The sequence below is a fragment of the Megalopta genalis genome, chromosome 11 (genome assembly GCF_051020955.1).
Source record: "Megalopta genalis isolate 19385.01 chromosome 11, iyMegGena1_principal, whole genome shotgun sequence".
Classification (NCBI taxonomy): Eukaryota; Metazoa; Arthropoda; class Insecta; order Hymenoptera; family Halictidae; genus Megalopta; species Megalopta genalis.
In genome coordinates, this window is record NC_135023.1 from 8,479,689 (window position 1) to 8,506,734 (window position 27,046).

Below are 27,046 nucleotides of genomic sequence, written 5' to 3' on the forward strand. Positions count from 1 at the left end.
TAAAGATTATCAACCTGTGAAACAATTTTACGAAACAATTGAGAGGAATACCGAGGAAACCGTAGTTTGTTTGAGATACCTTTTTCGTCGAATCGAACAACCGCAGATCTGGAATTTGCATTGTTTGTTCTCACGCATGTTTGATGTGTAAGCTGTCGCCATATTGTTTGCATCACTATTGCCTTCCGAGTGAAAAACTTCGGGGTTAGAACGTGTGTGTCGGCAGTTCGTTTTGGTCTCTCGATGTCCGTGTGGATCCGTGTCGAGTTTGACTAGATTTACACAATCTCTTCGTTTATTGTTCGTTTCACTTGAACCACGAGTGACACGTTTTTGCCTTGCATTCATTGTTCGTACGTTCCGGAGTTGGTCCTGAGAAACGACATTCGATCACGAAGATTTTCGGAATATGGCTGCTGCTGCTGCTGCTGCTCTCCTCGACGAGCTCATGGGAAGGAACCGAAACGTACTTCCCAATGAAAAACCGAAGGAACTCAATTGGGAAGATCCGGAGGTAGGTGAAAATATTGCGTCGATTATGTGATCGTCAAGGGGTTAGGGTACTGTAGAATTCCAAGAAATTGGAAAATTCGTTTCCGATTAATAAATACAAAATTAAATACAAAAGACCCTAGCCTTTAGTACACGCTAGATAGTACAGAACTATAAATGCGTATGCTTGAATGTATACATATATGTATACATATATATCGATTTTAATCTTTGACCCTTCTACAGTTTAATAAAATAACGAAAACTATTTTTGAAACTATCGATTTTCTCATGAATAAAAATGCATTTATTTGCACTTACAGAAATACAACAAATATGTGCAACAGAGGAATGGTATAGTGAACTGTGAAAGGGTTAGATGTATTTTTTTTTTAGACAATGCTTCCTAAAATCCATGGAAGATTCTTGAAATTCTGTTTCTGTCACTGATTTTAAACTTTTCGGATTACTGTCATCATTTTAACATTTAACTGTTTCCTTGTTTCAGTTCTGTAAATTGTATTTAGTGAAATTTTGTCCTCATGACCTATTCGTTAATACGAGAGCAGACTTGGGTGCATGTTCTCGTGTACACGATGATGAAGCCAGAGAGCTGTTTGAGAAAGCACCTTACTCGTATCGGAAACAACAATATGAAGATGAATTCATTAGATTTTGTCAAAGTATGTTGAACGAAGTTGAGAGGAAGATCATAAAGGGAAAACAACGTTTGGCTCTTATTGGAAGAACAGAAGCTGTAAGAATAATTTCTAAAGAAATTTTAGAATTATCGGATAAAGTTGTAATAATGTACATGAGTTTATAACTGAAAAAGAATTGATAAAACTAATAATGTCTCTTGTGCTTTTAGCCTACTCTAACACCAGCGCAGACTCAAAGAAATGAAGAACAAATCGCTCTGTTAACAGAGAAGATTAATAAATTAGTAGAGGAGGCAGAACAGAGTGGTATACAAGGCAATGTAGAACAAGCACAGGGCCTAATGAGATTATGTGACCAGTTAAAAGAAGAACGGGAAACACTTCGTAAATCCAATGATAACAGTCATTATAATCAAGTAAATATTGCATAGTATGTAATAAAACAAATAGCATTAAGAACGCGTGAAAGCTGGAATAATTTTTTCAGACTGCTGAATTAGCTGCTGCACAAGAAAAACAGATGGAGGTATGTGATGTATGTGGTGCATTTCTCATTGTTGGTGATGCTCAACAACGAATCGACGATCACCTCATGGGTAAACAACATGTTGGATATGCCAGGTTGAAAAGTGCCCTTCAAGAAATAATGGTAACCTGATACATATAATACAAATATTGTATTTAATCACTGACGCAATTTAACGCATTAACGCTATAAATATAACTTTGTAGAGTAAACGTGAAAAAGCACGAGATGAAAAAGAACAAAGAAGAGAAGAAGATAGGAAACAGAGAGCACGGGCTAATGAAGATCTCGACAGACGAAGAAGGGACGGGGACAGAGACAGAGACCGAGATAGAGAAAGAGATAAACGTCGTAGACGTGATGATGATAAAGGCAGACACGACTCAAGCAGTCACAGGTAACTATACCTATATCAAATATTAGTGCTACTCCTTAAATACCTGCAAAGCGGTTACTTATTAATCGCTTGGTACAAACATTTACGATATTATGTAATGAACATTCCATTCAGAAATTCTGGACATAGAAGTAGAAGCAGATCAAGAGATAAGCACGATAGACATCGAGATGATGATAATCACCGACGTCATCGAGATAAAGGTGAGTATCTAGTACGTTGTTAGCTACCGGAAATAAGTAATATTTTTGTAAGATATAATAATTCCTTTTGACACAATATAATCATTACAAAGCTTATTAATATTTTTAGGAAGTCGTGATCATCGAAGTTCGAGTCATCACGCTCGTCGTCGCCATCGATCTAGAAGTCGAAGTCACAAGTAACTACTCTTGATTGGTTAGTGAGTGAGAAGTAAGCCAGGTATGCACTAAACAATATACCATATTCGTCTCAATTACTGTACAGGTTCTTTACCAGGTGAGTTTCATTAGATGCACATAATTTATACATGATAATTATCTGTAATTTTGAAGAATGGCATAGTCACAGCGAGCCAGTCTCTGGTCCTGCCTAATAATCGGAGAAACACTCTTACTAAATTTCATATGGACCTGATTGTACAGCGTTTAATTTTCAAAGTGACGTGCTTGCTCTATGTAACATAGTACTGAAAAAAGGTGCATCGAGGTAATGTCGAGCGAGGAGTAGTAAAAGTCGTTCCCATACGAAAGGTATTTTTATCATGTAGTATTATAGATATTGTCTACAGAGCAAGATAGGAGAAGGTATACCTATGCTTGCTTTGATCGGTTTAATGTCTTCATAGGGTAAATCAATTATATAATTTCAACGACAGCATAGCTTTTTTATCGAAAAGAAATTAGTGGTTTAGTGGAGGAAAACAGTGCCTACTTCCGTAGACCTGCCACAACAGTGCCCTGTGTGACTGTGACTATACAATCCTAGCTTCTACTACGCATTTCTGAGGTATTTATATCGGAATGATAATACCAAACATGTCCTTTTATTAGGAAAATTAGACATTTTGAAAACGGTGATCTTTATTTTGGAGCGATACTCGAGTGCTTTAAAAGTTACGATAACAAACTCCTGCTCTTACTTTCCTTATTCCCTAATTGTGATTTATTGGAGCATATTCAGTTTAAAGCTGAGCTAATCTACCTATCAACTAGCGAGGGAAGTTATGTAGGTTCAATGGAGAGTAATTTTAATAATTCAACTTTAGAACAAAGAATCCACACGTATAGTCCAGAGATATAAAACCGACTCATTTAACAGCCGTCCCGGCTATGATTGATGAAGCGAATGAATTAATTGGGCTTGTAAGTTGGCATATAGTCGCAAATCATATGAATCAATTTTCTTCAGAGAAGTTCGTGAAATATTTTATCACATGTATCATGCTGAATACTCTTCTTCCCTTTGCATGCCTTTTCTCTTCGCTATTTTTAGTTCTGATAGACTCAGGACGTAGGCGAAGCTCAGTCAAATTTTCTAATTAGAGAGTCGTGATCTCTTAGCGTCATCGTACATCAATTCGAAGGTTGATGACAGGTCACATGGAATCATGTATTATATATGTATATGTATGGTGCTCCGAGGAGATCCCCTTGAATCGTATCTTGTCTCATTCTTTTTTGCCGTGTCCTCATTTCGGCTTGATAGAAGACTCATACTTTATACGCGCACTACATTTGTGTGATTCGTGTTTGTTCATAATAAATGGTACACACATACAATAATCTGCTTCTCGAAGCAACTAGACATAAAGATCAGATTACAAAAATAATAGCTTACAACAGAAGATCATCTTATATTGTCACATTGAGATGAATGAAATTCTATTCTTTGGAAAGAATGAACTCCAAGAATATATGCTAACTTAGTTTAAATATTAATATTTTTTATATTGATTTTTACATTCGCGATTGATATCAATTCTTTTATTAACAACTGTATTGTTAAGCATAAACATTTAAGTTTTATATGCATATTGTTTTTGTTTTCAATGTTACAACCGAAGATGATCATTTTTAATTTATTATCTGCTTTCCCACACATGTAGCCGACAGAAGTATGATATACTTTTTTTTTTAATTATTTCGTGTATTAAGGCAAGGTTAACAAATAATATACAGATACACGTTATCTAGGTGTTTGGTAACAATCGAAATTAATATGAGATGAAACCAGTAACGGAAATATAATCTTTAATAAATGTGTTGTCTATTTTCAGACAAAAGAGGACATACCATGGGGATGTAACCAATGCAACAGGCTCACTTGCACACTGCTTAATGTAATATTAAGGTAAAGATTTTGCATAATCTAAAAATTCAAATGAGATCGTAATTTTTATACAACTGCGCCTGAATTAATTTTCACCATGTCGCGGTGCTTTGAAATTAATTACGGAGAAATAAAATATCATGAAGTTCGATTTTGAATTAGCATTGTCAACGTTATGTCACAAATATCAGAAATATGTTTAAATCAGTTTTACTAGCAGTTTATTCATATTTGATGCAAATGTTACTTTTAAACTATCTGTATATATATACATACCTATATTAAAACAAAGACAACAAGGTAAATTGTTTATAATTTGCATTGTAATACTCGTAAGATTGTTAATTGAAATTAATAAAACAGTACTACTATAAAAAAAAAGACGTACAAATACTTCTAAAATGATCAGAACCCAATGATTATGAATAGATCAATGAAAATGTATAACATTGTGTAATATTGAAGGAACTGTATAATTTATTAAATAAGTATATACATCAATAATACATTATCGAGCGATAGGATATACTCTATCCAAATACTGTACATAGTAGTAATATTTGCTATATTACATTGTTTGCTATTATCAAATCTTTGTACAAACTAAAAATACTGTACATCAAGTGTAAATAGTTGGTTGAGCGACTTTCGATTTGCTGTGTATCAATTGTTTACTTACACCCAGCTTTCATGTCCACAGACACCAAACAATTTATAGCATACCATTCAGTGGAAACAATTTTATTTAAGTCCCATACTTTTTGTAACCTAAAGATAATATATTAAATAATTAGTGTGACCTGTTTTTAGAATTGTCTTAATAATAAAAAGCAGAAAAGATTTGTCAAAAGTTATGCTACCTCTTCATATACAGTCCAAGCCATTGCGGTTACTAACGTCCTTCTTAACATTCGTGGCACAATACCTTTGAAATATCCCAACACACCATATTTTTTGTAAACCCTGAAGATCGCATTACGAATGCCTTTAAATTCATTCGGATATAGCTGCATCTTCGTTTTAATTACGTCAGCTGGTTGTGTAACAGTAGAAGCAAGCATTCCTGCTAGTATTCCACAACTAAAATTAATGGGAGCTGACAATTTGGCGCATGGTAAATCTAAAAATAAATATATCCGTTATAACTATCTCCTAGAAATTTAATTGTGTTTTTTTAGCAGCAATTATATATATATATACCTGTTTCTACGACGATACTTTTTAATCGAGTGTAAAACATGAGATAAAGACCGCTAAATGGAGCGTCTCTTAGTAATGTCGGTATTAATCCGCTTGAAAGTCCTCTAACTCCCTCCTGCTTATAAATTAATCTCAGTGCTTCTCTCATGCTATTGTACTTATAAACATCGCTCTATAAAGTTAAAAATTGTTATCATTGAATTATTTACTCTTAAGAAAGTTTTATAAAGCTGAAAGCTGACTATTATACGTACTTCAAAACGCGTTTTCACTACTGTTATTGGAATTAATAATGCACCGGACATTGATCTTGCGGTAACGCCCAAAAACATAGCTTCTGTTGAGGTGAGAGGATCTTTTAAATGGAATGTGTGTTTTAACCAATGTATAGATGAAAAATATAATCCTACACCAGGAATGACTCTGGTAATGGACTAAAAAAATATTTTCAATAAGTATTCTTCTTTAACATATTTATATTGAATAACTATTGAATTAACTACTTACTGGTGTCATACCCCTCCAGAGTCCGAACACATGTTCTTTTTCGATTATATGAATTAAAGTTCCTACTGTCCCACTTCTTGGAGAACTAACAAAAGAATATAATAAAGTAAATCTTGAGTAAAGTGATTTGAAAATTGAGAATATCTTTTTTCACTTACTCAAGATGAAGGTTCACTGTACTTTGAAGTCTTGTTTTGATAAGATCTAATGGTTGGAACAAAATAGTTGAAAATGTGCCAGACAATGATCCCGCAAGAAAGGACTTCAGTATAGGATACTAAAAAATTACAAAATATATCTGTCTATTATAATGTATTTTATAGTATTTGGGAAATCTTATTACAAAACTAAGTTCCGAACGTTAAATTTATAATCGAACAAACACACAGATAATGGTATATCAGTAATATAATATATTATTATATTACATATTATCTTGCACGAGTTTGCTCACGTGAATTATAAATTTCCTTTCAAACGTCAATATAGTCACTATCTACAGAATAAAGTCCCAAAGGTTATCATTATTTGTAAGCACAATTTTTTCTTCTTTACAAGCATAATATACTAATTGTGCTTGTTAGTTGTAAAGTATTATCATGATATTTTTATGTGGGAAACATATTCTGTTGTAACTAAAGTATTATTAATTTTACCATTATCATACCATGCAAAAATGTAATAGTTATTTTAATTTATAATAATTCAATGTTCATATAGTCGTAGAATAGATAATGAATTATTTTCTTTTTCAGCTTGTACATGTAAGTTTGGGACATTAAACTTACAAATTCATAATACAAATGAACACATGAGACTAAATGGTGAATACAGCTCCACATTTATCATCCTCCATCCAGTACACCCTTTGTAATTAGAGGTATTTCTCATAGAAATATTTAAATTACTTTTATTTCATTCAATGCTCATAGAAAATAATGTTCAAATTCTGTTTGTAATAATTTTATAGTACCTCGATAATTTAGGGAAGCAACAAGATCTTGATATGAATGCAATAAGAAATCATTTTTATTTCTATTATTATAATTTATGTAACTAAATAACTTATACATACAAAATCATAGTCTATAACAAGTTCATATTTTGAAATTCAAGAAATGGAGTACTTACAGATACCACAGCTTCCATGACAATATAAAATGTACCGGAAACTTGGAAAATAAATATATTTGAGTTGGAGTTGTAGTAAATCAAGGTGTTCTTTAGCAAATCACGAGACTGAGCTATAATGTTCTTTTATGCTTCCTTCGGTGTCAATAAGATACTGAGTTCATTGAAAACGTGACGGCTACTTACATCTTCTCTTATCTTCGTTTCACCACTTTCGGGGTCAACAGTATAACCCTGCATGTCAAAACATAGTCAGGGAAAAGGTCCGAAAGGTCAAACTGAAACGTGAATTAAACGTGACTTAGTGGTAAACGTGACTTACTCCATTATATGGTTTATCTGAAGATACGGAAATTTCATAAGCACACTTCAGTTATATACTTAAACATTTTATTAGATGATAAAGTCAAATTATTGTTGGCAGACATATTTTTAAATGTTTCATAATAATAAAATATCTTTAATTATTAACAAAACATGTTTACATGTAATAATCACAGTTAGGTTAGAATGAAAAAATTTACAATTCAAAGTTCTATTGTACTTCATTCGTCACAAATTCACTCTTATTTTTTTACAAACTATGCTACTTATTTATTATTCAAGTGGCAAATACGATAATATCATTGTAAAAGGCCATACTTCATAAATTTATTCACGAATATTAATAGTATAAAAACATCGACAACAATAAAAAGACATGAATATGTGTTTAAAAATCCCCAAAATGATAAAGACTTTCGTTATCTACTACGGTTTTAAAGTCTTTGACATCAACATAAATTCTTCTTCGATGTTTGTCAATGATGTGCAAATAAAATGCGTATTCTATGACGTATTGTTTGTTCCATATCTACAACGACATTTCACAATTGAAAATTAATTAAACCAATTGTCTGGTAAATAGATTGCGTAAAAATTCTAAAAATTACTGTACATAAGTTTTCATTGTAGCCACTTCAAATACGTGGCTAAATATGTATGCATGCATGCATGTATGTATATGTGTACACATATACAAATTGCATGCATCTATTCTGGCTTATCCAGTCTTATCACATTCAGTTTGATACGAATGCTTAAAATAGATATGTATTACCTAAATAGTAAGTGTAAAAATAAATATAAATATTACAATATGCTATTTTTAATAAAGGTGGATATGTTTAATGTATAAAATTATAATTATTTGCTATATATTTTAATGTACGAGGACTAAAAATATACATTCTATATTATGTATGTGTTAATTTTGTTTCAATAAATGTACATAATGTTTTGTCGTATTCAGAATATACATGGAATTTTTACGTTTTTTTTTTATTATGAACAACATAAAGTACGACTGCTTATTAGACTTTTGTATACAAAGTAAATTACGGTCGATATTACAGGTTCGAGATTGATACAGTTACAAAATAGTTCGAATTTCCGGTTCTGGCGCTGCATTCGTCGTTTTCCGTGTTCGTGCGAGTATGCGAGAAATTCTGCCATTTCTTTTCCAGTTGTGACGACGTATGGTCGGTGTACTTAGGAGACTGAGTAAGTACCATTTATTCCTTAAATATTCTTGAAATTATTATTTTCTTAAGTTCGTAGAACATTATTAAAATGATTTTGTTTAACAAATGATATAAATTATGATATTATATTTATCATTTGTCGTTGTATAGCCTTTCGAATATATATAATCTTCCTCACCACGTGTCTCCATGCTTCTTTGATCAAATTTTAATAGATTTACGGTATCTTAATAGATTTAATTAACGTAAATATAATTATGTATAATTACATTCTATGAAGCGAAATGAAATAAAGTACTATTTTTTAATATTCACGCTGTTTAGTTGTGAACATATACACAATGTGGTTACCACGTGTCCATTTTACTTTAAGCGCATAAAATAATGACCATTTATTCTAATTATTAATGTATTCATTTGTTTTTTTTTTATTTTATTAAATTGCTTTACTGTTTGTAGGTAACGACTATACAAAATGGTAAACGGACGAATTCCGTCAGTCTTCTCAAAGACTTATGTCACACCCAGGAGACCTTATGAAAAGGCTCGTTTAGATCAGGAATTACGTATTATTGGTGAATACGGTCTCCGTAACAAACGTGAAGTATGGAGAGTCAAGTATACGCTTGCAAATATCAGAAAAGCTGCTCGTGAGCTGCTTACGCTTGAAGAGAAAGATCCCAAACGTCTGTTTGAAGGTATTGATTCAGTTGCTCATAGTGAAGAGTAAAAGTAGAATTTTTGTTAATAAGATGATGAGTATAAAAATATTCTGACACTTCTTGTCCTAAAATTTTTGAGGACTGGTTTTTAGTACTGAATACCAATGATGAGTTCATATTTGCATTTCGTTTGTCTATCCTTTTTTAATTGAAGTTTCTGTTGCTAGGAAACGCTCTGTTGCGTCGCCTGGTAAGAATCGGCGTATTGGATGAGAGCCGCATGAAACTCGATTACGTTCTTGGTTTGAAGATTGAAGATTTCTTGGAGAGACGCCTTCAAACTCAAGTATTCAAATTGGGACTTGCCAAATCTATTCACCATGCTCGTGTGCTTATTCGCCAACGTCACATTCGGTTGGTACTTTCAGATATATGTTCGCAAAAGCCTTAAAATTTGGGCAAGAAATATCTGATCATGCACAGATTATTTCTAATCTTTAAGGCAATATCAATGTCCTGTTTTAATCACCAGTTTAGATGCATCAAATCACTATTCTGGTTTCATGACCAGGAGACATTTCAAATAATTTATATCTACTTGTTAGCAATGATGTTAATACCAATGTCCGATTCATTGATACAATTAGAACATAATAGTCTTTTGACTACCACAGGTATCCAAACAATTTACGCGGTTGATAGCCGAAAATGTTTTAAAAAGGCATGACATTAAGTATGGACGAGCAATTACGATGTTAATCTCGAGAGCTGTTTTTGTTTCAGACAGGCCACTTGAGTGTCAGGAAACTGGCACTCAACGTCTGTCGTACTAGCGGGGATCTATGCACATTGATAATGATTGGTATTTACTTTGTTCATTAAATAACGTCCAGTAATGTACTAAAAAATGGAAGGTATATTATGGAGTAGGTATAGAAAATAAACGTGGATGACAAATCTTGTTTCAGAGTACGCAAACAGGTGGTGAACATTCCATCCTTCATCGTGCGTTTAGATTCGCAGAAGCACATTGACTTCTCACTGAAATCGCCATTCGGTGGTGGCAGACCTGGCCGTGTAAAGAGGAAGAACCTGCGAAAGGGAAGTGGTGGAGCTGCTCCGGAGGAAGAAGAAGATTAAACAATGATATAATACTTTAATAAAAGTATCTTTTAAATAAAGAAAGAATTAATTTCCTATTTTGTTCAATCCTCTCCCATTTAAAAAAAAATCCTTTCTTTACATGTTTAGTATTAAGTATAGAATCGATCAATTTTGTTCATAAGATCCTAATTGTCTTTCAATGGAAGCGTAGAATAAGAAGACTATGTCAACAGTAATGAGAGTGAAAAATCTATCTTTGTTGACTCAAGTTAGCAATTGTAATTATGTACACAGAAAATGTTAATAAAAAAATTTATGAATAATTGCGAAATACAAAAGTGAATATATACAACATATTGCATCTAAATTTGTAAGTAAGCATATGGATAGTGCCTGCAGTATGATCCGTTAACGGGGGTCAATATAGAAATTTTCTTTACTCTGATTAGCTTACTGCTGAGATATGATCCACTGCAGATTGGAAGCGCAGTAAAATGGTGGGGATGTGCGCGCTAGCTTAGTGAATAAGAAAAGTGTGCAGGCCGCGTTATTATATTTCTGAGAGCTTTACCCCCGACATCGCTCAGTGCAGCTCAGTATGCCGAGGGACTACTGTGAACATTGACCACTTCCATCTCTCAAAGGCTGCATTAAATGCATAAGGGTGACCTGCTGCCACTTTCACTTCATACTGCGTGTGCTTAGAGGTTTCCAACATGGTGAAGAAAACGTTGGCGGACAAAACGCCTCAAAACGAAGATTCTGTGAAAAATAATGACGATTTATTAAACGACGACGAAGAGGCAAATTTCAGTGACCCTGAAGGATTTGTCGACGATATCACTGATGAAGGTAAACCCGATTTTTAATGAATGACACGAAACGCAACCTGTGGTACGGTGACTGAAGGCATGGCTGCGTATAGTCGCAAATGTGGCACGCGTACATAACCTCTTCAGTCACGATTACTGTACGAAAAAGTTTCACTGAAATTCATTAAAATATAGCATAGAGATGGTAGAATAAGGTCTCACGTTGTACAATGTCGACAGCAAAAAATAATTCCTTATGCTTTTTGTGTTTACAGAACTTCTTGGTGACATACTGAAGCAAAAACCATCAGAGACAGATGGTGTGGAATCAGTGATTGTCATCGACGGTGTTCCTCAAGTTGAACCAGAAAGATTAGAAAAACTTCAATCGGTCATTAGCAAAGTCTTAGGAAAATTTGGTACAATAGTAAACCAATACTATCCTAAAAATGAAAATGGACACACAAAAGGGTATGTTTATCTATTCTTAGATCTACAACACATTATTTCACAATCTACGATATAATGTTGTCACTTGATATGATGGTTTTGTAAAAATTATTCTATCGATTGCCCAAACAAATTTATATCAGTAACCCATAAAAGAAAACAAGTGGAAAATATACCTGTAAAACCATTGTAAGCAATTTTATGCAGAGATTAAAATATCTTTCTTTATTGCAGATACATATTTTTAGAGTACAATAATCCTCTAAATGCCTTAGCAGCTGCTCAATCTGTAAATAATTACAAAATTGATAAACAACACACATTTAAAGTAAATTTATTTACTGACTTCAAGAAGTTCGAGGAGATTTCAGAAGAATGGGAACCTCCCAAACCACAGCCATTCAAAGCAGCAACAGACTTACATTACTATCTTCTAGAACCAGATGCTTACGATCAGTTTTGTGTACTTTGTGGTAATGGCCCCTCTGTTACTGTTCAGGTTTGGCAGAATTCTGCTCCTGAACCAACATTACTTGAAGAACGTTCTGTAAGATATTTTTTATTTAATTTATTATCTAAATTATGAAGTATGTTGTTCATAATACATACAATAATTGCTTATTTCGAACAGCGTTGGACCGAGACTTACGTCAAATGGTCTCCACTGGGAACATATTTGTCAACATTTCACAAACTCGGTGTCGCATTGTGGGGAGGTCCACCATTTTTACAACAAGCGAAATTCGGTCAGAAAGGTGTTGAATGCATTGATTTTTCACCTTGTGAACGTTATGTAGTAACTTACACTCCTCGCACTGATCTTGGTTCTGATCAGAAGCGACTCGTAATTTGGGATATTTTGACCGTTCAGGAAAAACGTTCATTTCAAGCAGACGGTTCCTCCGTGTGGCCCATCTTCCGATGGTCATATGATGACAAATATCTTGCTCGCATGGGAGAAGATATCTTGAGTGTCTATGAAACACCGGTACGCTTTCTATTTTGAATACTATCTATGACACAGTTATTGATATTATTATTAATTGATTCATAAATTTCTAGTCATTTGGATTGTTAGACAAGAGAAGTATAAAGATCCCTGGAATCAGAGATTTCAGTTGGTCTCCTACAGATAATATCCTTGCCTACTGGGTACCTGAAGATAAAGATGTTCCAGCTAGAGTGACCCTTCTCGAAATTCCAAAGTAATAATTTTCACAAATTTAGCGTGTAATCACATCTCTGTACAAAAATATTAATTATTATTTTATTTCAGCCGTAATGAAATACGTAACAAGAACTTGTTTAACGTGGCCGACTGTAAAATTTATTGGCAGAAGTCTGGGGATTATCTTTGCGTGAAAGTAGATCGTTTCGCCAAACGTAAAGAAAAAACGGAGCAGAAGTACACGGTATTTATATTAATCTTCCAATATAGCTGAAGGATTTTATACAATGTATGTGCATAATCAATTAAAGGTTTATTACCAGGGTATGTCGTACAACTTCGAAATCTTCCACATGAGGGAAAAACAAATTCCAGTCGACAGTGTGGAAATTAAAGAACCGATTCATGCCTTTGCTTGGGAACCTGTTGGAAGCAAATTCGCCATTATTCATGGAGAGATTCCTAGCGTTAATGTTAGTTTCTATGAAGTACGGTACGGTCATCAGCCTGCTCTTCTCAGTAAGTTTAAAAAATTGTGTAATACTTCTTAATATAAGAAGAATATTGTGTTTAATATTTGTTTCATTTAACAGAGAAATTGGAGAAGAAAGCTTGCAATCATTTATTCTGGTCGCCTTCCGGTCAATTTATTGTTCTCGCGGGGTTAACAACCATGGCAGGCGCTTTGGAGTTTATTGACACTAATGATTTTACTATCATGAACTCTACAGACCATTATCAAACGTCTGACGTAGAATGGGATCCTACCGGACGGTGAGAATATATTAATTTTTTTATTAATCTCAGATTTTAATGAATAAGATGATTTAAACGTGGATTTTGTTACAGATATGTTGTAACAGCCGTTTCTAGTTGGAAGACCAGTGTTGATAATGGATACTGGATATGGACTTTCCAGGGACGTATCTTAAAGAGGGTTAATCTTAACCAATTCAACCAACTGTTATGGCGTCCAAGACCACCAACATTGTTGACACCGGAACAAATTAAGGAGATCAAAAAGAATTTGAAGAAATATTCCGCTCAATTCGAAAGCAAAGATCGCATGCGATTAACGCGTGCCTCGAAGGTACCTATTCAAGAAAAATGTCGCGTATCTAAAATTTGTGAAACAATTTATGAATGAAATTATTTTGCAGGAATTAATTGAGAAACGATGTGCAGCGATGAAGTCATTCGAAGAATACAGATCGCAGCGCATACAAGAATGGAACAACCAGAAGAAACGACGTTTAGAACTACGCAATAGTATGTAACACAATAATTTCTCTAGCATTAAGTTCAAAGTATTTGTAATGCATAACATTGAAATTATTTTGTTTCCTCAGATATCGATACAGATGAGTTAGATTCTGATTCGAAGAATGTGGAAGAAGAAGTAATCGAATTTTTCGTCAAAGAAGAGACATTCGTTATCGACGACAAATAAATCTTTGTGGGAGAAACTTTCTTCTATTTGCCATTTTTGGGAAATCTCTAGTGCAAAACCGATTCAATCATTTGTGCAAAGTGTCATCAAAACAATAATCTTTCGGAGTCACATTAACCGTGACTCCCAATAGTGGACAATGACTATTCTAAGTGATTACGAACAGTTTTTCTTATATTACTTCTGCAGTTTAACTCGGATCATTTCTATCGTATCGACGTTTCGTATAAAACGCCGCAACCGTAGTACTATAAAGTTTTATCATGTTCCATACAGGATAGTATGTCAATCAGCAAATAATTATTATCAGTATAACCTCAGAATAATGTACTTTTTATTTATCAAACCCATATAACACGGATCTATGAAATCGATCATATTTATTAACGGAGAGGGACTTCTAGATTTCTTATTTATATTTTATCACTAATTTTAAATACTGTACATTATTAAAAAAAAAAAACTATAAATCAATAATCCGATAATGTGGTTCTTATTTACATCTTTATTTTATACAATCAATATATTTCGTCATTCTTGAAGAAAAACTCGTATAAATTAATTTCTTTGCTTATATGAAATAAATACTATTTAGATTTAGTATACGGTAGAAATTCGGCGCAAATGATATACTATTTAGAAATAGTATCTAAATACAGCTACGGCAGCGCAAACCCAGGTTGGAGGAATTCTATTTTGCTCAGTAAATGTTCCTTTCGTTACGGGTTTTGCAGATGCAAATAATCGTTCGTATTCTTTTTGCAATTCACTTTGTAATTTTCGATTTTTTGTTATTACAGCAATTTGAGTTTCCAAATCTTTGCTTACCGATCTGTACCCTAAAATTGATATTATTTCTCCAGTTATTCAAAGATATTATATGTTATATTATATATTTTTCTAACTATAATCTTTACCAAAATTGGGCGATCCGATAAGCGTTAGACTCGGTGTTTTTTGACCAGGCAGGGAATACCATAATCCTTTTGCGTGGTATGTCCAGCCTGGTTTTATAAATTCCCACAGTTTGATCCTATCTTCTTGGCCCATGTTAGTGCAACGTTTGATGAATGATTCCTCTATTTTTGTATACGCTGCTGGAATACCGCCAGCCACTCCTTTTGCAGCTAAATGTGATATTTATTTTAACAATGAGATATCCTCGACTTTTTACTTTACACATATATAAATGTAACGTACAGAAAAAGCCATTGGCAGTTGGATGTGCTGTTAACAGGTGGCACGTTCCTTGACAATCTTTAAGTAATGCATCACTGTATTCCGAAGTTAAATTAAAATAGCCTGTCGCAAGCCTAAGCGTGGCACCTGGTTGTGCTGTTTCTAGAAGCTTTAATGTAATATAACTGTCATGGTAAATGTTTAATTGACCCATTTGTATCAACGGAAAAATCCATGTGTCCGCATTCGAATCTTTGGCTACCGAATAATTTTAATATTATCTCAAACAATTTATGCTCATATACACATATATATGTATTTTATACGTACATATTTTTTCAACATTGGAACGTTTTTCAAATTCCTTGAGAAATAGAGCTTTTACACTACGTGCAGCTTCTTCAATGAATTTTACTGGTTTGTCTTTAAAGGGGTGAATATTTTTGGTCGAATTTAATACTGTGGTACCATCCTGTTTGAGGACAAAACTGAATTCTCCTACTTTCTCAACGAGTTCGTTATAAAAATCACAAAGCTCTTTGCAGTCCTCTATTAGAAAATACCGATCTTGTCTGTTTGTGAAGTAATCATTACTAAGATTAGCACTGAAAAGTATTAGTTAATATTTGACATTTGCTTAGTTGAAATTGCTTTATGTGAAGATATAAATTTGATTATTCACCCACTAATTATCAGATCATTATCTATCATGTATAATTTCATATGTTGCAATCCTACTAATTCATTGAAGCGGACTGGGATTATCATCTTTAAGATACCTCGTAACTTAGGGGTATGATACAGGAATATCTGACAGCAATGACCATATTTACCGTTAAGCAAGGGTTGCAACATTTTACACGAATTTAATTTACCTCTAGATCCTCTCATGTAATCAAACAAAAGTTTAACTTCAATATTACCATTACTCAAACTTAAAGCTTTATCTATGGCTTCTACCTATAAAAAAGAAAAAATTAATATAATTAATTATCTCTTCTATAATGCTTTCAGTTATTGAACATACTTACTAAATCTGATTCTAATTTTCCTGTGCCTAGGTATAGCGATGCAAATGTTATTCTCTTCTTTGCATTCTTACACTTTTCCACAAGACATGAATAAAATATGCCTGGTTCATGAATTATTTTAATCTGGTACGAAAGAATAAATTTACTGAATCAATTTCTGATTTAATATTTGTACATTTAATTCGTTGTTTTTACCTTAGATCCGTCTACAGGAAAACAAGGCGCAACTTTGTACAACCAAGATAATGCATGAAATTCGGGTTGTGCCATCTCATCTTCGAAAATTTTCTCCTCGTCTAGCATAGCAATCTGTATGATATTTCTTTTGACAAGGGATTCGTTGTGAATCTTAATATCTGTATTATTACTGGTTAACAGCTTCTTCGAAGGAAACCTGCGTAAACGTAATTTATAAAACAGGTGGTAACATTTCGCTTCAATTCAAGAACCAAGATTAATTGAGTTTCATTTATAAAATGTCAAATATCGTCTATCGAAATCGACCCTGACCATTTCCATTGACATGCTTCCAATCAAATTTTACACATCGAAAAGTCGTATTACTTTTAAATATATTCTCGAGATATTGAGTTTCCTCGAAACTCATCTTAACATTTCACAGAATCGATCGAATGTTATTAAAACGCATGACACATCTTTGTCACGTCAAACGCGCGTACAAGGTTAACAAACATTTATTTATCTTTAAATCAATTAAATTTAACGCGACACGCGTCGTATGCTACATCCTCGTGTTCCGCTCACCGTTTAAAATTTTTCCAGATCACGCTATGCATGAGTAGTTTCTCATATAATAAATCATCAAAGAATAAATCTTTCAAATCGCAATCTAAACTCTTCCCTCGCGAATACGAAATTCATCACGCGCAATCTTCTGGATTTTTCTGGCACCACGACGATGTAGAACCATAGACTCATCGAACTTGAGATTTAACGAGAAGATGAATCTGGATAAATTGTTCGTAAATTACAATATCATCGTGGCATTTTATTATTATTAATTATATATTCTGTTGTCGTTTCGATGCAGCAAATTCTCCCGAATAGTTCTGCGTCCTTGGTTTGGTTTTTTTATGCCCTAATATTGTGGGCGATCGTGACGCCTCTTGCGGAGAAAAAGTGAAACTTTGACCCTGCGTTCAAATAGTGGGCGATTGTGGCGCCTCTCGTGGAGAGAAAGTGAAGCTTTGCCGGGGTCCGTACAGCGCCAATTAGTACGGTGGAAAAACGCTCAAACTGTTCGCCATATTACCGACGGTCGATTTTGGCCAACAGTTTGAGCGTTTTGCCACCGTACTAATTGGCGCTGTACGGACCCCGACAAAGCTTCACCTTTTCTCCGCGAGAGGCGCCACAATCGCCCACTATTTTAACGCAGGGTCGCCTAAAAACATTAATTATTGCAAAATTAGGGCATAAAAAACTAAACCAAGGGCACAGAATTGTTCAGGAGAGTCTACTGTATCGAATCTACTAAGCCTTCCTTTTTATTGCCTTCATTTCAGCTTAAATTTGTTCGATAATCTCGAGAAGATATGTACATCATATTGAATTATATTATATTAAATCATATTATTGCAAAATTAGGGCATAAAAAACTAAACCAAGGGCACTAAATTGTTCAGGAGAATCTACTATATTGTAATTGAAAATTGTTTTAAGGGTGCTAAAAAAATCCACGCAATTGATTAATTTCACGTGAAATATTTATTGCAAAATTCTCCGCAAGTTAACAAAGAAACCTTCGACGATTTGAAAACAAATACGTCGGATGCATTTAGTTGAAAACAAATAAATCGGTCACCTCGTTCTGATATATTGAAATATTGAATTTTGATGCGACATCGACGAGATTCAGTTGTCGAATCACGTAATTGACAATTAGAGAAACTTGTTATTACGCGTACGGCAGACGTAGCACCGAATCTTTGTGATTTTTCCTCAACTGTTGCATGTCAACTACAGTTTTTTCTCCTTTCAATCGGACCGAAGACACAGATCCTCGTAAAATAACTAATTTATTTATTTATCCTTTCCTGCAACCGTTTATCTCGGACGCATCTTCGTAACAGGCAAGCCAATCACGTTGTTATTTCTTGCAAATCAGGTGCTCGATTAAGTAACACCATGAATTTTAATGTTGTGCGCTAAAGCTTATTTACGTTAAGATAGGCTCTCCCTAATTGGTACGATTATACGAGCCTCGTGGCTCCTTTTTATAGTTGTCGGCAATCGGTAACTATAAAAACGAACCGCGAGGCTCGAATAATCGTACCTCCGTTTCTAAAATTGTCCATTTTTTTGCGCAATCTGTGCGTCAATCAGGGAGAATTTACTGTGATTTACTTTGAATTTACTTTGATTCTTGTATCTTGTATTAATAAAATCATTATCGAACGAAGTAACGTCTCACCTGGACAAAAGAAATCATTCGCTATACTACAAGCAATCACGCGCGCATTCAGTTGTAACGGAAAAGATAATTAGGGAGACGTCCAAATCCGGACGCGTGCATCCGGCGTAAAATTTGAGAATTCATTCCGAGAAAACGAACGAATCCAGGTGGCTCGAAATTCGTATCTGCGTTTGTCCATGTTCGAAGTAACTGACGATTGTGGACGCTATTAACGAGAACAGAGGGAAACAAAAGTTGTCCGGAAACGTCGACGGATCTTTATTTAGATACACATTTTATCGGTTTCTTATTTACGCTGCGTACTGTGAAACGATCGATCTATGAAAGCACAGGTATAATAGTCCAACACGTGTCTTTATTTGTCCGATGCTTTTTGCCATCGACAAAGATCATGCCTATTGCGTCGAAATCAAACCACGATCCAATCATAATATTGTTTTATTGCCTGGATCTGGAACTCGATTGATATTAATGATAGCAATTATGGCACCGGTAGCTGCGAACGGACTTTCAAACGCGCGAAACGAAAACGAGCCGTTTATTCTGAAAGTGGCATAAGTCACTTTTTCAAGAAAATCGAGTTAATGGTAACACTAATTACAATTGAACGGTATCTTTACATTTAAAAAAAAAAGAAAAAAAATGACTTATGTCACTTTCAAAATAAACGGCTCAAACATGTATGTATTTCACCCTCTTCTTTCGCCGATCGTTTCGTACGTGATCTATTTAATTATTAACCCCTTAACTTGTACGCTCGAGTTAATTCGAGCACGCTAAACAGGCCAAACTGTGCGCACTCGAGATAATTCGAGCGGCGTTGTATTTTATTCTGCTATAATTTGTCACGCTCGAATATAATCGAGAATTGAAAATAATAATGTGAAAGCAAAGAAAAACTATCGTTTTATTGATATTTATCATTTACATGGGATTGTAGGCTATAATACTTATTTATTCAAGAATAAAATATAGCCTTTTTCCATGGAACAAAAAAGCGCAGTATATCAAAATTCTCCACCAAAAGGAAAAAAAATGATTCCTTTTAGCCGGTTTTTCTCAAAGAAACTGTGCGTTAAGGGGTTAAATTTACCGTTTAATTTACTGTACAGCAATTTCTCCCTAATTCGCGGACAAGATCGCGCGCAAGAATGGACGATTTAGGAAGAGGAGATACGATTGTCCGAGTCTCGCGTCTCGCGTTTATGGTTGTGACGATCGGTGACCATAAAAATGATAAGATCACGGGCGTCGTCGCGGAATCATGAATCGACGAGGAGCTCTGCTATACGCGTTGCATAAATGCATAAAGATGCGCGCTCTTCTTATAATAGCCGCGGCGTTTCGTCACAGAAGCGAAGGACGATACTTTTTGTCGCACGAATTAAGATCGTCGCGTTGAAAAAAAGTTTCAATATTGTCGCATCTTTTGCTCACTATTCGAGAGAACGGTCGAACGGCCGGATTGCGACAGGCACATAATTGTTTGTCCGTCCCGCTGCAATTTGCGATAAAGTGCACATCATCCGCGGCCCGTTTACGACGATTCACGCGGAAACGATCTATCGGGAAGACGTTCAGGCGGATGTGCATAAATAACCTTGACATAACCTTGACGTTACGGCTAATTTTAGAAGCAACTGAAATATATAACGAATTTTTCAGATCGTTCGAATTTTATTGAAGATTAGTAGAATTAGAAATACTACTATAAAGATTGAACGATTTCAATTTCGTGTAACAAACAAACAAATCCCCATTGAACTTATTGAAACGAAACTAAATTCTAGGCGAACGCGCCTTATAAAACGCGAACTCCGAAATTCAATTTTCTGCGGATAAAAATTCGCAATTTTATGATTCCTCGGAATCTAATTAATAGATCGTTAATATGTGATAATTAATAGATCCTCGCGCCCCGTAAAAATCTACGGAAGAACGAAAAAACGTGTGTACGCGTCCCGAACAAAATTGTGCACCCTCGCGACAAAACGATGCCAATGTTAGCGCGAAATTGTTAGGCGAGTTTGCGTAGCTCCGATCGGGGGCCGCGGTAATCGATGCAGAAATATAAAAATGCTCGGCCCCGACACGTTGTAAGACCGATCTGTTTAACCAAGAGGGGTCCTTGGGCTCGGAGGGAAACGAAAAAAACTCCCGAAACCGGTTCACAGCCGACAATTCTGAAACGCTCGGGCAGAATTCGCGGCAGTGGTGCGACGAACTTTGTAAACAGCCGAGGAAAAGAATGCGCGGCCAGGATCCATCTCGGAAGGAGGAAAAAAAGTCAGGAGAACGGCAGTGAACGAGGAAACGCAATACCGGGAACCTGATCAACCTGTATTTCCTGCGAAATTCATTTACTGAATCACCAACGCTTTTTGCGACGTTGCGATAACAGTGTTACAAATCCAAAAGCCTCGCGGCTCGTTCTTACGATTGTTCACAATTGGTCGGTATAAAAACGACCCGGAAGACTCGCATAATCGTGCCTCCACCTCTCAAATTGTACATCTCTATGCGCGATCTGAGCGCGAATTAGGGAGAATCTACTGCGACGCGAATATGTTTCATCACAGCGCATTAAAATTCATCGCGTTTCTTGATCGAGCATCTGATTCGCGAGAAGCAACAAAGTTCCACGAGCTTATTAAAATTACGCGCGATCGACTCGAATGCAACGAACCGATTTGTATTCTCCTTTAGCCGCGACAAGGACGACGAAGAGGCAGAAAATCATTTATTTATATTAAATCCGTACGGGAAGTTGGCCGTTCGTTACAAAACTAAAGAATACAGTGACTTTTCGAATGGATAATTGTACGAGCGTGAAACAAAACTGGTAAGATAACCGCAATTTTTTAAATTGCTACGTTAAATCGATACAGACTATAATAACCGGACTGCGGATCTTCGCGCGAAATAAAAACTGTCCCGACAAACAAACCCGGTAAGATAACCGTAATTTCTTCAATTGCCACGTTAAATCTACGCAGACTGTAAAAACCGGACCGCGGATCTTCGCGCGAAATAAAAACTGTCTCGCTCGATTACAAGGAACGCGAGTCCGGCGAAAATGTCTTTCCGCTTCCAATCGTTTCCACAAGCTGTGTACGCAACGTAAAAATATTCTCAGATTCTTCCCTCGCTTTCAGAATTTCCTTTTCGACCCGACCATTCTCGTCGCGAATCCACAAAATCCGCGGTCCACGACGACAACGTTGCGAAATTATTTATGAAGCGACGCGCCTGAAATTCCGCTCGAACGAGCGCGGTGGACGATTGCTTGCATCGAGATCAATGCAATAATTATTTACATTAAGAAAAAGGCGATCGAGCCCGGCGCGATGTCCACAAGTTCTCTCGTGCTTCGAAACACGAAGAAGATCTCTGGATCAGGAACGAAATATTCCGCGGAACAATGGACGCAGGTGAATGGATGATCGAATGATCGTCGATCGCGTCGATCGATGATTCAACAGCACCCAGTGCACTCGAATGTACTCGATGCACTTGATTCAACAGACACCGTGTACTCGAATTTGTCTCGATCTAGCCACCCTCCGCCGGAATTTTCTCGCGGACACCCCTTCTGAAAGCTCGGAAAATCGTGGTCGCTCGACACGAACGAAAGAGGTCCGTCGTTCTGTCCGCGATTTATGCAAACAGACGCATTACATCACGAAAACAATAATTAAATATTAATTGCACGATTGAACGACCTGGCCGACCCGGCCGCGAGAAAACAATCACCGCGGCTCGGTTATTACTCACGCGGTAACACTGCAAATTACACGGTGTGTAAACCCAATCACCGTGTCACACCTAATCACGTGCTCCGTTAATGCACGCGGCGTAATCGACCCGGAGCCGCCGATCGGGAGCAATTAGCCTGCAGGAGAACCCTGCGAGGGGATCCGCGGTGGCCGCGCCGGATGATCGACGTTGCGCACGCGTCCGAGATTGTTCTCAGATTGTTCCTTAACGTTGTCGTTGCATCGGTGTTTATCGTTCACCGTATATGTATAATAAGTACGCCCGAGTGCAGCCGGCGATTCGTCAAACTCGCCGGCCCGCGGATAAATCTCTGTTGCTAAATCGACAGGAGCCGCGGCCCCGGTGAACGGCCACGCGGAGAAACGCTGGATCCTTTCGTCGATCGACGATCTACCCGGCTGGATCGCGCGTCGGCGTGCACACCGGACAACTCGTTCCAATGATTGCATATACGTAGTCGCAGGTTTCAGAGTCTTCGATTTCGCGGCCTTCGACTGTTACGAAATTCATTCATATCGCAGCAAATTCTTCCTAATCGACGCTCGGCTTCGAAATGAAAAATGGATGGGAGAGAAATATTTTTGCATTAACCCCTTGACATACCATTTTGTTCGCAGTTACCGCGGTTAGAAATTTTTCGATTGTAAAAATTTCTTAGAAGGGAAAGATGATCGATGTTTATTGTGTGCCTAAATTTACTTGAGTGCTTAAATATTGATGACAAGGGATCAGAATTTTATTGCAATTTTGAAGGGCAGGATAATATCTGTACTCAATAAGTTATTTACTAGAATAATAATATAACTAATAATATAATAATGTAATAATATAATAATATAATAATATAATAATATAATAATATAATAATATAATAATATAGTAATATAATAATATAATAATATAATAATATAATAATGTAATAATGTAATAATGTAATAATATAATAATGTAATAATATAATAATATAATAAAATAATAATATAATAATATAGTAATATAATAATATAATAATATAATAATATAATAATATAATAATATAATAATATAATAATATAATAATATAATAATATAATAATGTAATAATGTAATAATGTAATAATGTAATAATATAATAATATAATAATGTAATAATGTAATAATATAATAATATAATAATACTAGGAATTTTCATGACGATTCAGAGTCGTCAAAGTATGGCAAAAGGTTAAGATTCGCAGACCAATTAATATAGTCTGTATTATTTCTATTGATTTAACGTAACAATTTGAGAAATTGCGGTTATCACATCAGTTTTGTTTGTTGAGACAGTTTTTATTCCGCGTAAATATCCGCAGTCCAGTTATTGTCCAGTCTGTATTGATTTGATATAGCAATTTAAGAGACCGGCGGTTATCTTAGTATTTTTGTTTGTCGAGAGAGTTCTTATTTTGCACGAAGATTCACGTTCGGAAATACCAGAGAATATCGCGGAATATCGCGCCGGGAACGATCGCCTTTTTCTTAATGTAAATAATTATTGCATTGATCTCGATGCAAGCAATCGTCCACCGCGCTCGTTCGAGCGGGATTTCAGGCGCGTCGCTTAATAAATAATTTCGCAACGTTGTCGTCGTGGACCGCGGATTTTGTGGATTCGCGACGAGAATGGTCGGGTCGAAAAGGAAATTCTGCAAGCGCGAGAAGAATCTGAGAATATTTTTACGTTGCGTACACAGCTTGTGGAAACGATTGGAAGCGGAAAGACATTTTCGCCGGACTCGCGTTCCTTGTAATCGAGCGAGACAGTTTTTATTTCGCGCGAAGATCCGCGGTCCGGTTATTACAGTCTGCGTAGATTTAACGTGGCAATTGAAGAAATTACGGTTATCTTACCGGGTTTGTTTGTCGGGACAGTTTTTATTTCGCGCGAAGATCCACAGTCCGGTTATTATAGTCTGTATCGATTTAACGTAGCAATTTAAAAAATTGCGGTTATCTTACCAGTTTTGTTTCACGCTCGTACAATTATCCATTCGAAAAGTCACTGTATTCTTTAGTTTTGTAACGAACGGCCAACTTCCCGTACGGATTTAATATAAATAAATGATTTTCTGCCTCTTCGTCGCCCTTGTCGCGGCTAAAGGAGAATACAAATCGGTTCGTTGCATTCGAATCGATCGCGCGTAATTTTTACAAGCTCGTGGAACTTTGTTGCTTCTCGCGAATCAGATGCTCGATCAAGAAACGCGATGAATTTTAATGCGCTGTGATGAAACATATTCGCGTTGCAGTAGATTCTCCCTAATTCGCGCTCAGATCGAGCATAGAAATGGAGAATTTGGGAGGAGGTGACACGATTATGCGAGTCTTCCGGGTCGTTTTTATAGTTACCGATTGTCGACAACTATGAAACGTCGACAGATCTTCCTTTAAATACACATTTTATGGGTTTCTTTTTCACGGTGCGTACTGTAGTCTCAAAGACGTCAGAATGCAAACATAGCCTTACGAAACCATCAACCTATGAAAGCACACGTCTCTATTTGTCATCCGGTACATTTGTCCGATGCTTTTTGCAAGCCGACAAAGGACATGCATATTGCATTGAAACCGCGCTCCAATCATAATATTGTTTTTATTGTATGGCTTTGCAACTCGATTGACATTAATCGTTGCAATTTCATTAGGAGGTATTTACTGTATTTTTAATTTCGTCGCGGCGCGAGAAACTGAGATACGACGAGCGTGATTAAATAAATAGATAATAAGTGGATGAAATGCATAAATGCGCGATGCGGAAAATAATAATGATGCAGGAAATAACATGAGAGAATAAAGTAAAAATAAAATGCAGAAAATTCCACGAGAATTATTTTCATCTCCGCTGCGTGAAAACATAATTTATCCTAAGAGGGTAAAAGCCTATTTTTTAACTTTGTACTCGCATAAAGGATTTTCTAAGATTCTTCGACGATCAGACATAAAGATTCGACAATTTCGCGAGATTTTCCTTTTCGTTCTTACACGCGACGAAAGGATCGTAGAATTTTCCAGCGACAGCACTTTCGTTGAATGACCGAATCCGCATAATTTATACTTGCAAATAGGATCAATGCGAAACACAACGATTGTTTTGTATTTTATTAAAGGTCACACGAGATGTAACTGTCCACCGTGATGTACTACTTTCCGTCTTTATCGCGCATGTACCGTGTTAGACAAATGTTCACGGTTCGCGATTTACTCGGTAATAAACATATAACAGTTTCTTTTTTTTTTGTTATCTACGACCGACAAGAACGATTCCCCCTAATTGCTTCATTCGCGGGCTGATATAACCGAGTTCATCGAATGTTAAAATTCCATTGTGATACTCCTTTGTCTCGATACAGCTGTCGTTTGATTCGTGATCCGGGAAAAATGACGACTGTAACCGCTTCGATCCGAGCGAGCCGTTGCACAAAAAAAGAGAATAGAAAAGATACATTGACGTTGTTCGATGTTGTTCGAACGACGGCGGCGCGATATCGAACATATTGCGTGCTTTCGCTCGAAATTTTATGGAGATGTTCGCGAAGGCTGGAACCACGAAGGGCTGGTCGATTTTTTTCGGTAAAAGAAGTAGTTTTCGAGTGATAAACTTTCGAGCGAGATTTTAGCGCGGGGAATCAGCGATATCGATCTACTCGCGATTAAATAATCAGCAACGTTTAAACCATTGCAAATTCTTAATCGAAATTTTACAGAGATATCTCCGAATAGTTGGACTACGAAGAACTAGTCGATTTTTTTCGATAAAAGAAGTAGTTCTCGAGTGATAAACTTTCGAACGAGACGATAGCGCTGAGAATCAGCGATATCGATCTACTCGCGATTAAATAATCAGCAACGTTTAAACCATTGCAAATTCTTAATCGAAATTTTACAGAGATATCTCCGAATAGTTGGACTACGAAGGACTAGTAGAATTTTTTCGGTAAAAGAATTAGTTCTCGAGAAACGAGAGTTAACTTTCGAACGAGAATTTAGGACTGAGAATCAGCGATATCGAGCTACTCGCGATTAAACAATTAGCAGCGTTTAAACTATTGCAAATTCTTAATCAAAATTTTACAGAGACCTCTCCGAATAGTTCGACCACGGAGAACTAGTCGAATTTTTTCGGTAAAAGAATTAGTTCTCGAGTGATAAACTTTCGAACGAGATTTTAGCGCTGAGAATCAACGATATCGAGCAACTCGCGATT

The 27,046-nt window shown here is 35.8% G+C and overlaps 5 protein-coding genes across 21 annotated transcripts; 3 read left to right on the forward strand and 2 right to left on the reverse strand.

Annotated features, from left to right (window-relative positions):
• The first annotated feature begins 13 nt into the window (after nucleotides 1-13).
• LOC117226215 (luc7-like protein 3) lies at nucleotides 14-7,308 on the forward strand. 7 transcript variants are annotated; one of them, XR_013034424.1, is made up of 9 exons: nucleotides 14-514; nucleotides 1,001-1,249; nucleotides 1,364-1,570; nucleotides 1,642-1,803; nucleotides 1,887-2,077; nucleotides 2,192-2,280; nucleotides 2,390-2,500; nucleotides 4,338-4,411; nucleotides 6,853-7,308. XR_013034424.1 is itself a non-coding variant. In XM_076525290.1 (8 exons), exons 1-7 carry the CDS (start codon nucleotides 410-412, stop codon nucleotides 2,461-2,463), a joined length of 1,077 nt encoding a protein of 358 aa, XP_076381405.1. In that variant the 5' UTR covers nucleotides 14-409; the 3' UTR covers nucleotides 2,464-2,500; nucleotides 2,614-5,240. The 7 variants fall into 7 exon arrangements, 3 of the variants coding, with proteins under 3 accessions (XP_076381405.1, XP_076381406.1, XP_033336231.1); XM_076525290.1 differs by lacking the exon at nucleotides 6,853-7,308 and having other exon boundaries at nucleotides 2,614-5,240; XM_076525291.1 differs by lacking the exon at nucleotides 6,853-7,308 and having other exon boundaries at nucleotides 15-514; nucleotides 4,338-5,240.
• Nucleotides 4,850-8,215, reverse strand: LOC117226216 (mitochondrial glycine transporter). Of its 7 annotated transcripts, none has more exons than XM_033480344.2 (8): nucleotides 7,967-8,215; nucleotides 7,415-7,506; nucleotides 6,256-6,374; nucleotides 6,098-6,182; nucleotides 5,845-6,024; nucleotides 5,591-5,762; nucleotides 5,251-5,510; nucleotides 4,850-5,158 (listed from the first exon to the last, which is right to left on the reverse strand). In XM_033480344.2, the coding sequence occupies exons 2-8, from the start codon at nucleotides 7,466-7,468 to the stop codon at nucleotides 5,132-5,134; spliced, it is 897 nt and encodes a 298-aa protein (XP_033336235.2). In that variant the 5' UTR covers nucleotides 7,469-7,506; nucleotides 7,967-8,215; the 3' UTR covers nucleotides 4,850-5,131. The 7 variants fall into 7 exon arrangements, with proteins under 7 accessions (XP_033336235.2, XP_033336234.2, XP_076381409.1 ...); XM_033480343.2 differs by having other exon boundaries at nucleotides 7,871-8,215; XM_076525294.1 differs by adding an exon at nucleotides 7,229-7,269 and having other exon boundaries at nucleotides 7,415-8,214.
• A 408-nt stretch (nucleotides 8,216-8,623) lies between these two features.
• On the forward strand, nucleotides 8,624-10,612 carry RpS9 (ribosomal protein S9). Of its 2 annotated transcripts, XR_004491742.2 has the most exons (5): nucleotides 8,624-8,770; nucleotides 9,211-9,449; nucleotides 9,641-9,827; nucleotides 10,088-10,275; nucleotides 10,382-10,612. XR_004491742.2 is itself a non-coding variant. In XM_033480348.2 (4 exons), the coding sequence occupies exons 2-4, from the start codon at nucleotides 9,227-9,229 to the stop codon at nucleotides 10,551-10,553; spliced, it is 582 nt and encodes a 193-aa protein (XP_033336239.1). In that variant the 5' UTR covers nucleotides 8,625-8,770; nucleotides 9,211-9,226; the 3' UTR covers nucleotides 10,554-10,612. The 2 variants fall into 2 exon arrangements, 1 of the variants encoding a protein (XP_033336239.1); XM_033480348.2 differs by lacking the exon at nucleotides 10,088-10,275 and having other exon boundaries at nucleotides 8,625-8,770.
• Nucleotides 10,613-11,043: 431 nt separating this feature from the next.
• eIF3b (eukaryotic translation initiation factor 3 subunit B) lies at nucleotides 11,044-14,723 on the forward strand. 2 transcript variants are annotated; one of them, XM_033480332.2, is made up of 11 exons: nucleotides 11,044-11,369; nucleotides 11,605-11,800; nucleotides 12,014-12,326; nucleotides 12,411-12,767; nucleotides 12,842-12,984; nucleotides 13,056-13,191; nucleotides 13,259-13,466; nucleotides 13,541-13,721; nucleotides 13,797-14,037; nucleotides 14,108-14,216; nucleotides 14,297-14,723. In XM_033480332.2, exons 1-11 carry the CDS (start codon nucleotides 11,234-11,236, stop codon nucleotides 14,395-14,397), a joined length of 2,121 nt encoding a protein of 706 aa, XP_033336223.1. In that variant the 5' UTR covers nucleotides 11,044-11,233; the 3' UTR covers nucleotides 14,398-14,723. The 2 variants fall into 2 exon arrangements, with proteins under 2 accessions (XP_033336223.1, XP_033336224.1); XM_033480333.2 differs by having other exon boundaries at nucleotides 11,047-11,369; nucleotides 13,271-13,466.
• A 159-nt stretch (nucleotides 14,724-14,882) lies between these two features.
• On the reverse strand, nucleotides 14,883-17,665 carry PGS1 (Phosphatidylglycerophosphate synthase 1). Of its 3 annotated transcripts, none has more exons than XM_033480335.2 (8): nucleotides 17,373-17,665; nucleotides 16,803-17,001; nucleotides 16,608-16,730; nucleotides 16,259-16,536; nucleotides 15,907-16,148; nucleotides 15,598-15,834; nucleotides 15,315-15,524; nucleotides 14,883-15,236 (listed from the first exon to the last, which is right to left on the reverse strand). In XM_033480335.2, the coding sequence occupies exons 1-8, from the start codon at nucleotides 17,402-17,404 to the stop codon at nucleotides 15,034-15,036; spliced, it is 1,524 nt and encodes a 507-aa protein (XP_033336226.2). In that variant the 5' UTR covers nucleotides 17,405-17,665; the 3' UTR covers nucleotides 14,883-15,033. The 3 variants fall into 3 exon arrangements, with proteins under 3 accessions (XP_033336226.2, XP_033336225.2, XP_076381401.1); XM_033480334.2 differs by having other exon boundaries at nucleotides 15,907-16,181; nucleotides 17,373-17,663; XM_076525286.1 differs by lacking the exon at nucleotides 17,373-17,665 and adding an exon at nucleotides 17,118-17,265 and having other exon boundaries at nucleotides 15,907-16,181.
• Between the last annotated feature and the right edge of the window lie 9,381 nt (nucleotides 17,666-27,046).

Excerpts from the sequence above, each read along its gene's own strand:
- eIF3b (XM_033480332.2), top strand. The coding sequence starts at position 11,234 with ATGGTGAAGAAAACGTTGGCGGACAAAACGCCTCAAAACGAAGATTCT. Across the intron at positions 12,768-12,841 it reads TGAGTGTCTATGAAACACCG|TCATTTGGATTGTTAGACAA; the intron begins GTACGCTTTCTA and ends ATAAATTTCTAG. Across the intron at positions 14,217-14,296 it reads ACGTTTAGAACTACGCAATA|ATATCGATACAGATGAGTTA; the intron begins GTATGTAACACA and ends TTGTTTCCTCAG.
- LOC117226215 (XM_076525290.1), top strand. The coding sequence starts at position 410 with ATGGCTGCTGCTGCTGCTGCTGCTCTCCTCGACGAGCTCATGGGAAGG. Across the intron at positions 515-1,000 it reads TCAATTGGGAAGATCCGGAG|TTCTGTAAATTGTATTTAGT; the intron begins GTAGGTGAAAAT and ends TCCTTGTTTCAG. Across the intron at positions 2,078-2,191 it reads CACGACTCAAGCAGTCACAG|AAATTCTGGACATAGAAGTA; the intron begins GTAACTATACCT and ends CATTCCATTCAG.
- PGS1 (XM_033480334.2), bottom strand. The coding sequence starts at position 17,404 with ATGCATAGCGTGATCTGGAAAAATTTTAAACG. Across the intron at positions 16,182-16,258 it reads AATGATCTGATAATTAGTGG|TGCTAATCTTAGTAATGATT; the intron begins GTGAATAATCAA and ends AATACTTTTCAG. Across the intron at positions 15,835-15,906 it reads TTCCAATGTTGAAAAAATAT|CCAAAGATTCGAATGCGGAC; the intron begins GTACGTATAAAA and ends ATTATTCGGTAG.
- LOC117226216 (XM_033480344.2), bottom strand. The coding sequence starts at position 7,468 with ATGCAGGGTTATACTGTTGACCCCGAAAGTGGTGAAACGAAGATAAGA. Across the intron at positions 6,183-6,255 it reads ACAGTGAACCTTCATCTTGA|TTCTCCAAGAAGTGGGACAG; the intron begins GTAAGTGAAAAA and ends TTCTTTTGTTAG. Across the intron at positions 5,511-5,590 it reads AAGTATCGTCGTAGAAACAG|ATTTACCATGCGCCAAATTG; the intron begins GTATATATATAT and ends ATTTATTTTTAG.
- RpS9 (XM_033480348.2), top strand. The coding sequence starts at position 9,227 with ATGGTAAACGGACGAATTCCGTCAGTCTTCTCAAAGACTTATGTCACA. Across the intron at positions 9,450-9,640 it reads TCCCAAACGTCTGTTTGAAG|GAAACGCTCTGTTGCGTCGC; the intron begins GTATTGATTCAG and ends TTCTGTTGCTAG. Across the intron at positions 9,828-10,381 it reads ATTCGCCAACGTCACATTCG|AGTACGCAAACAGGTGGTGA; the intron begins GTTGGTACTTTC and ends ATCTTGTTTCAG.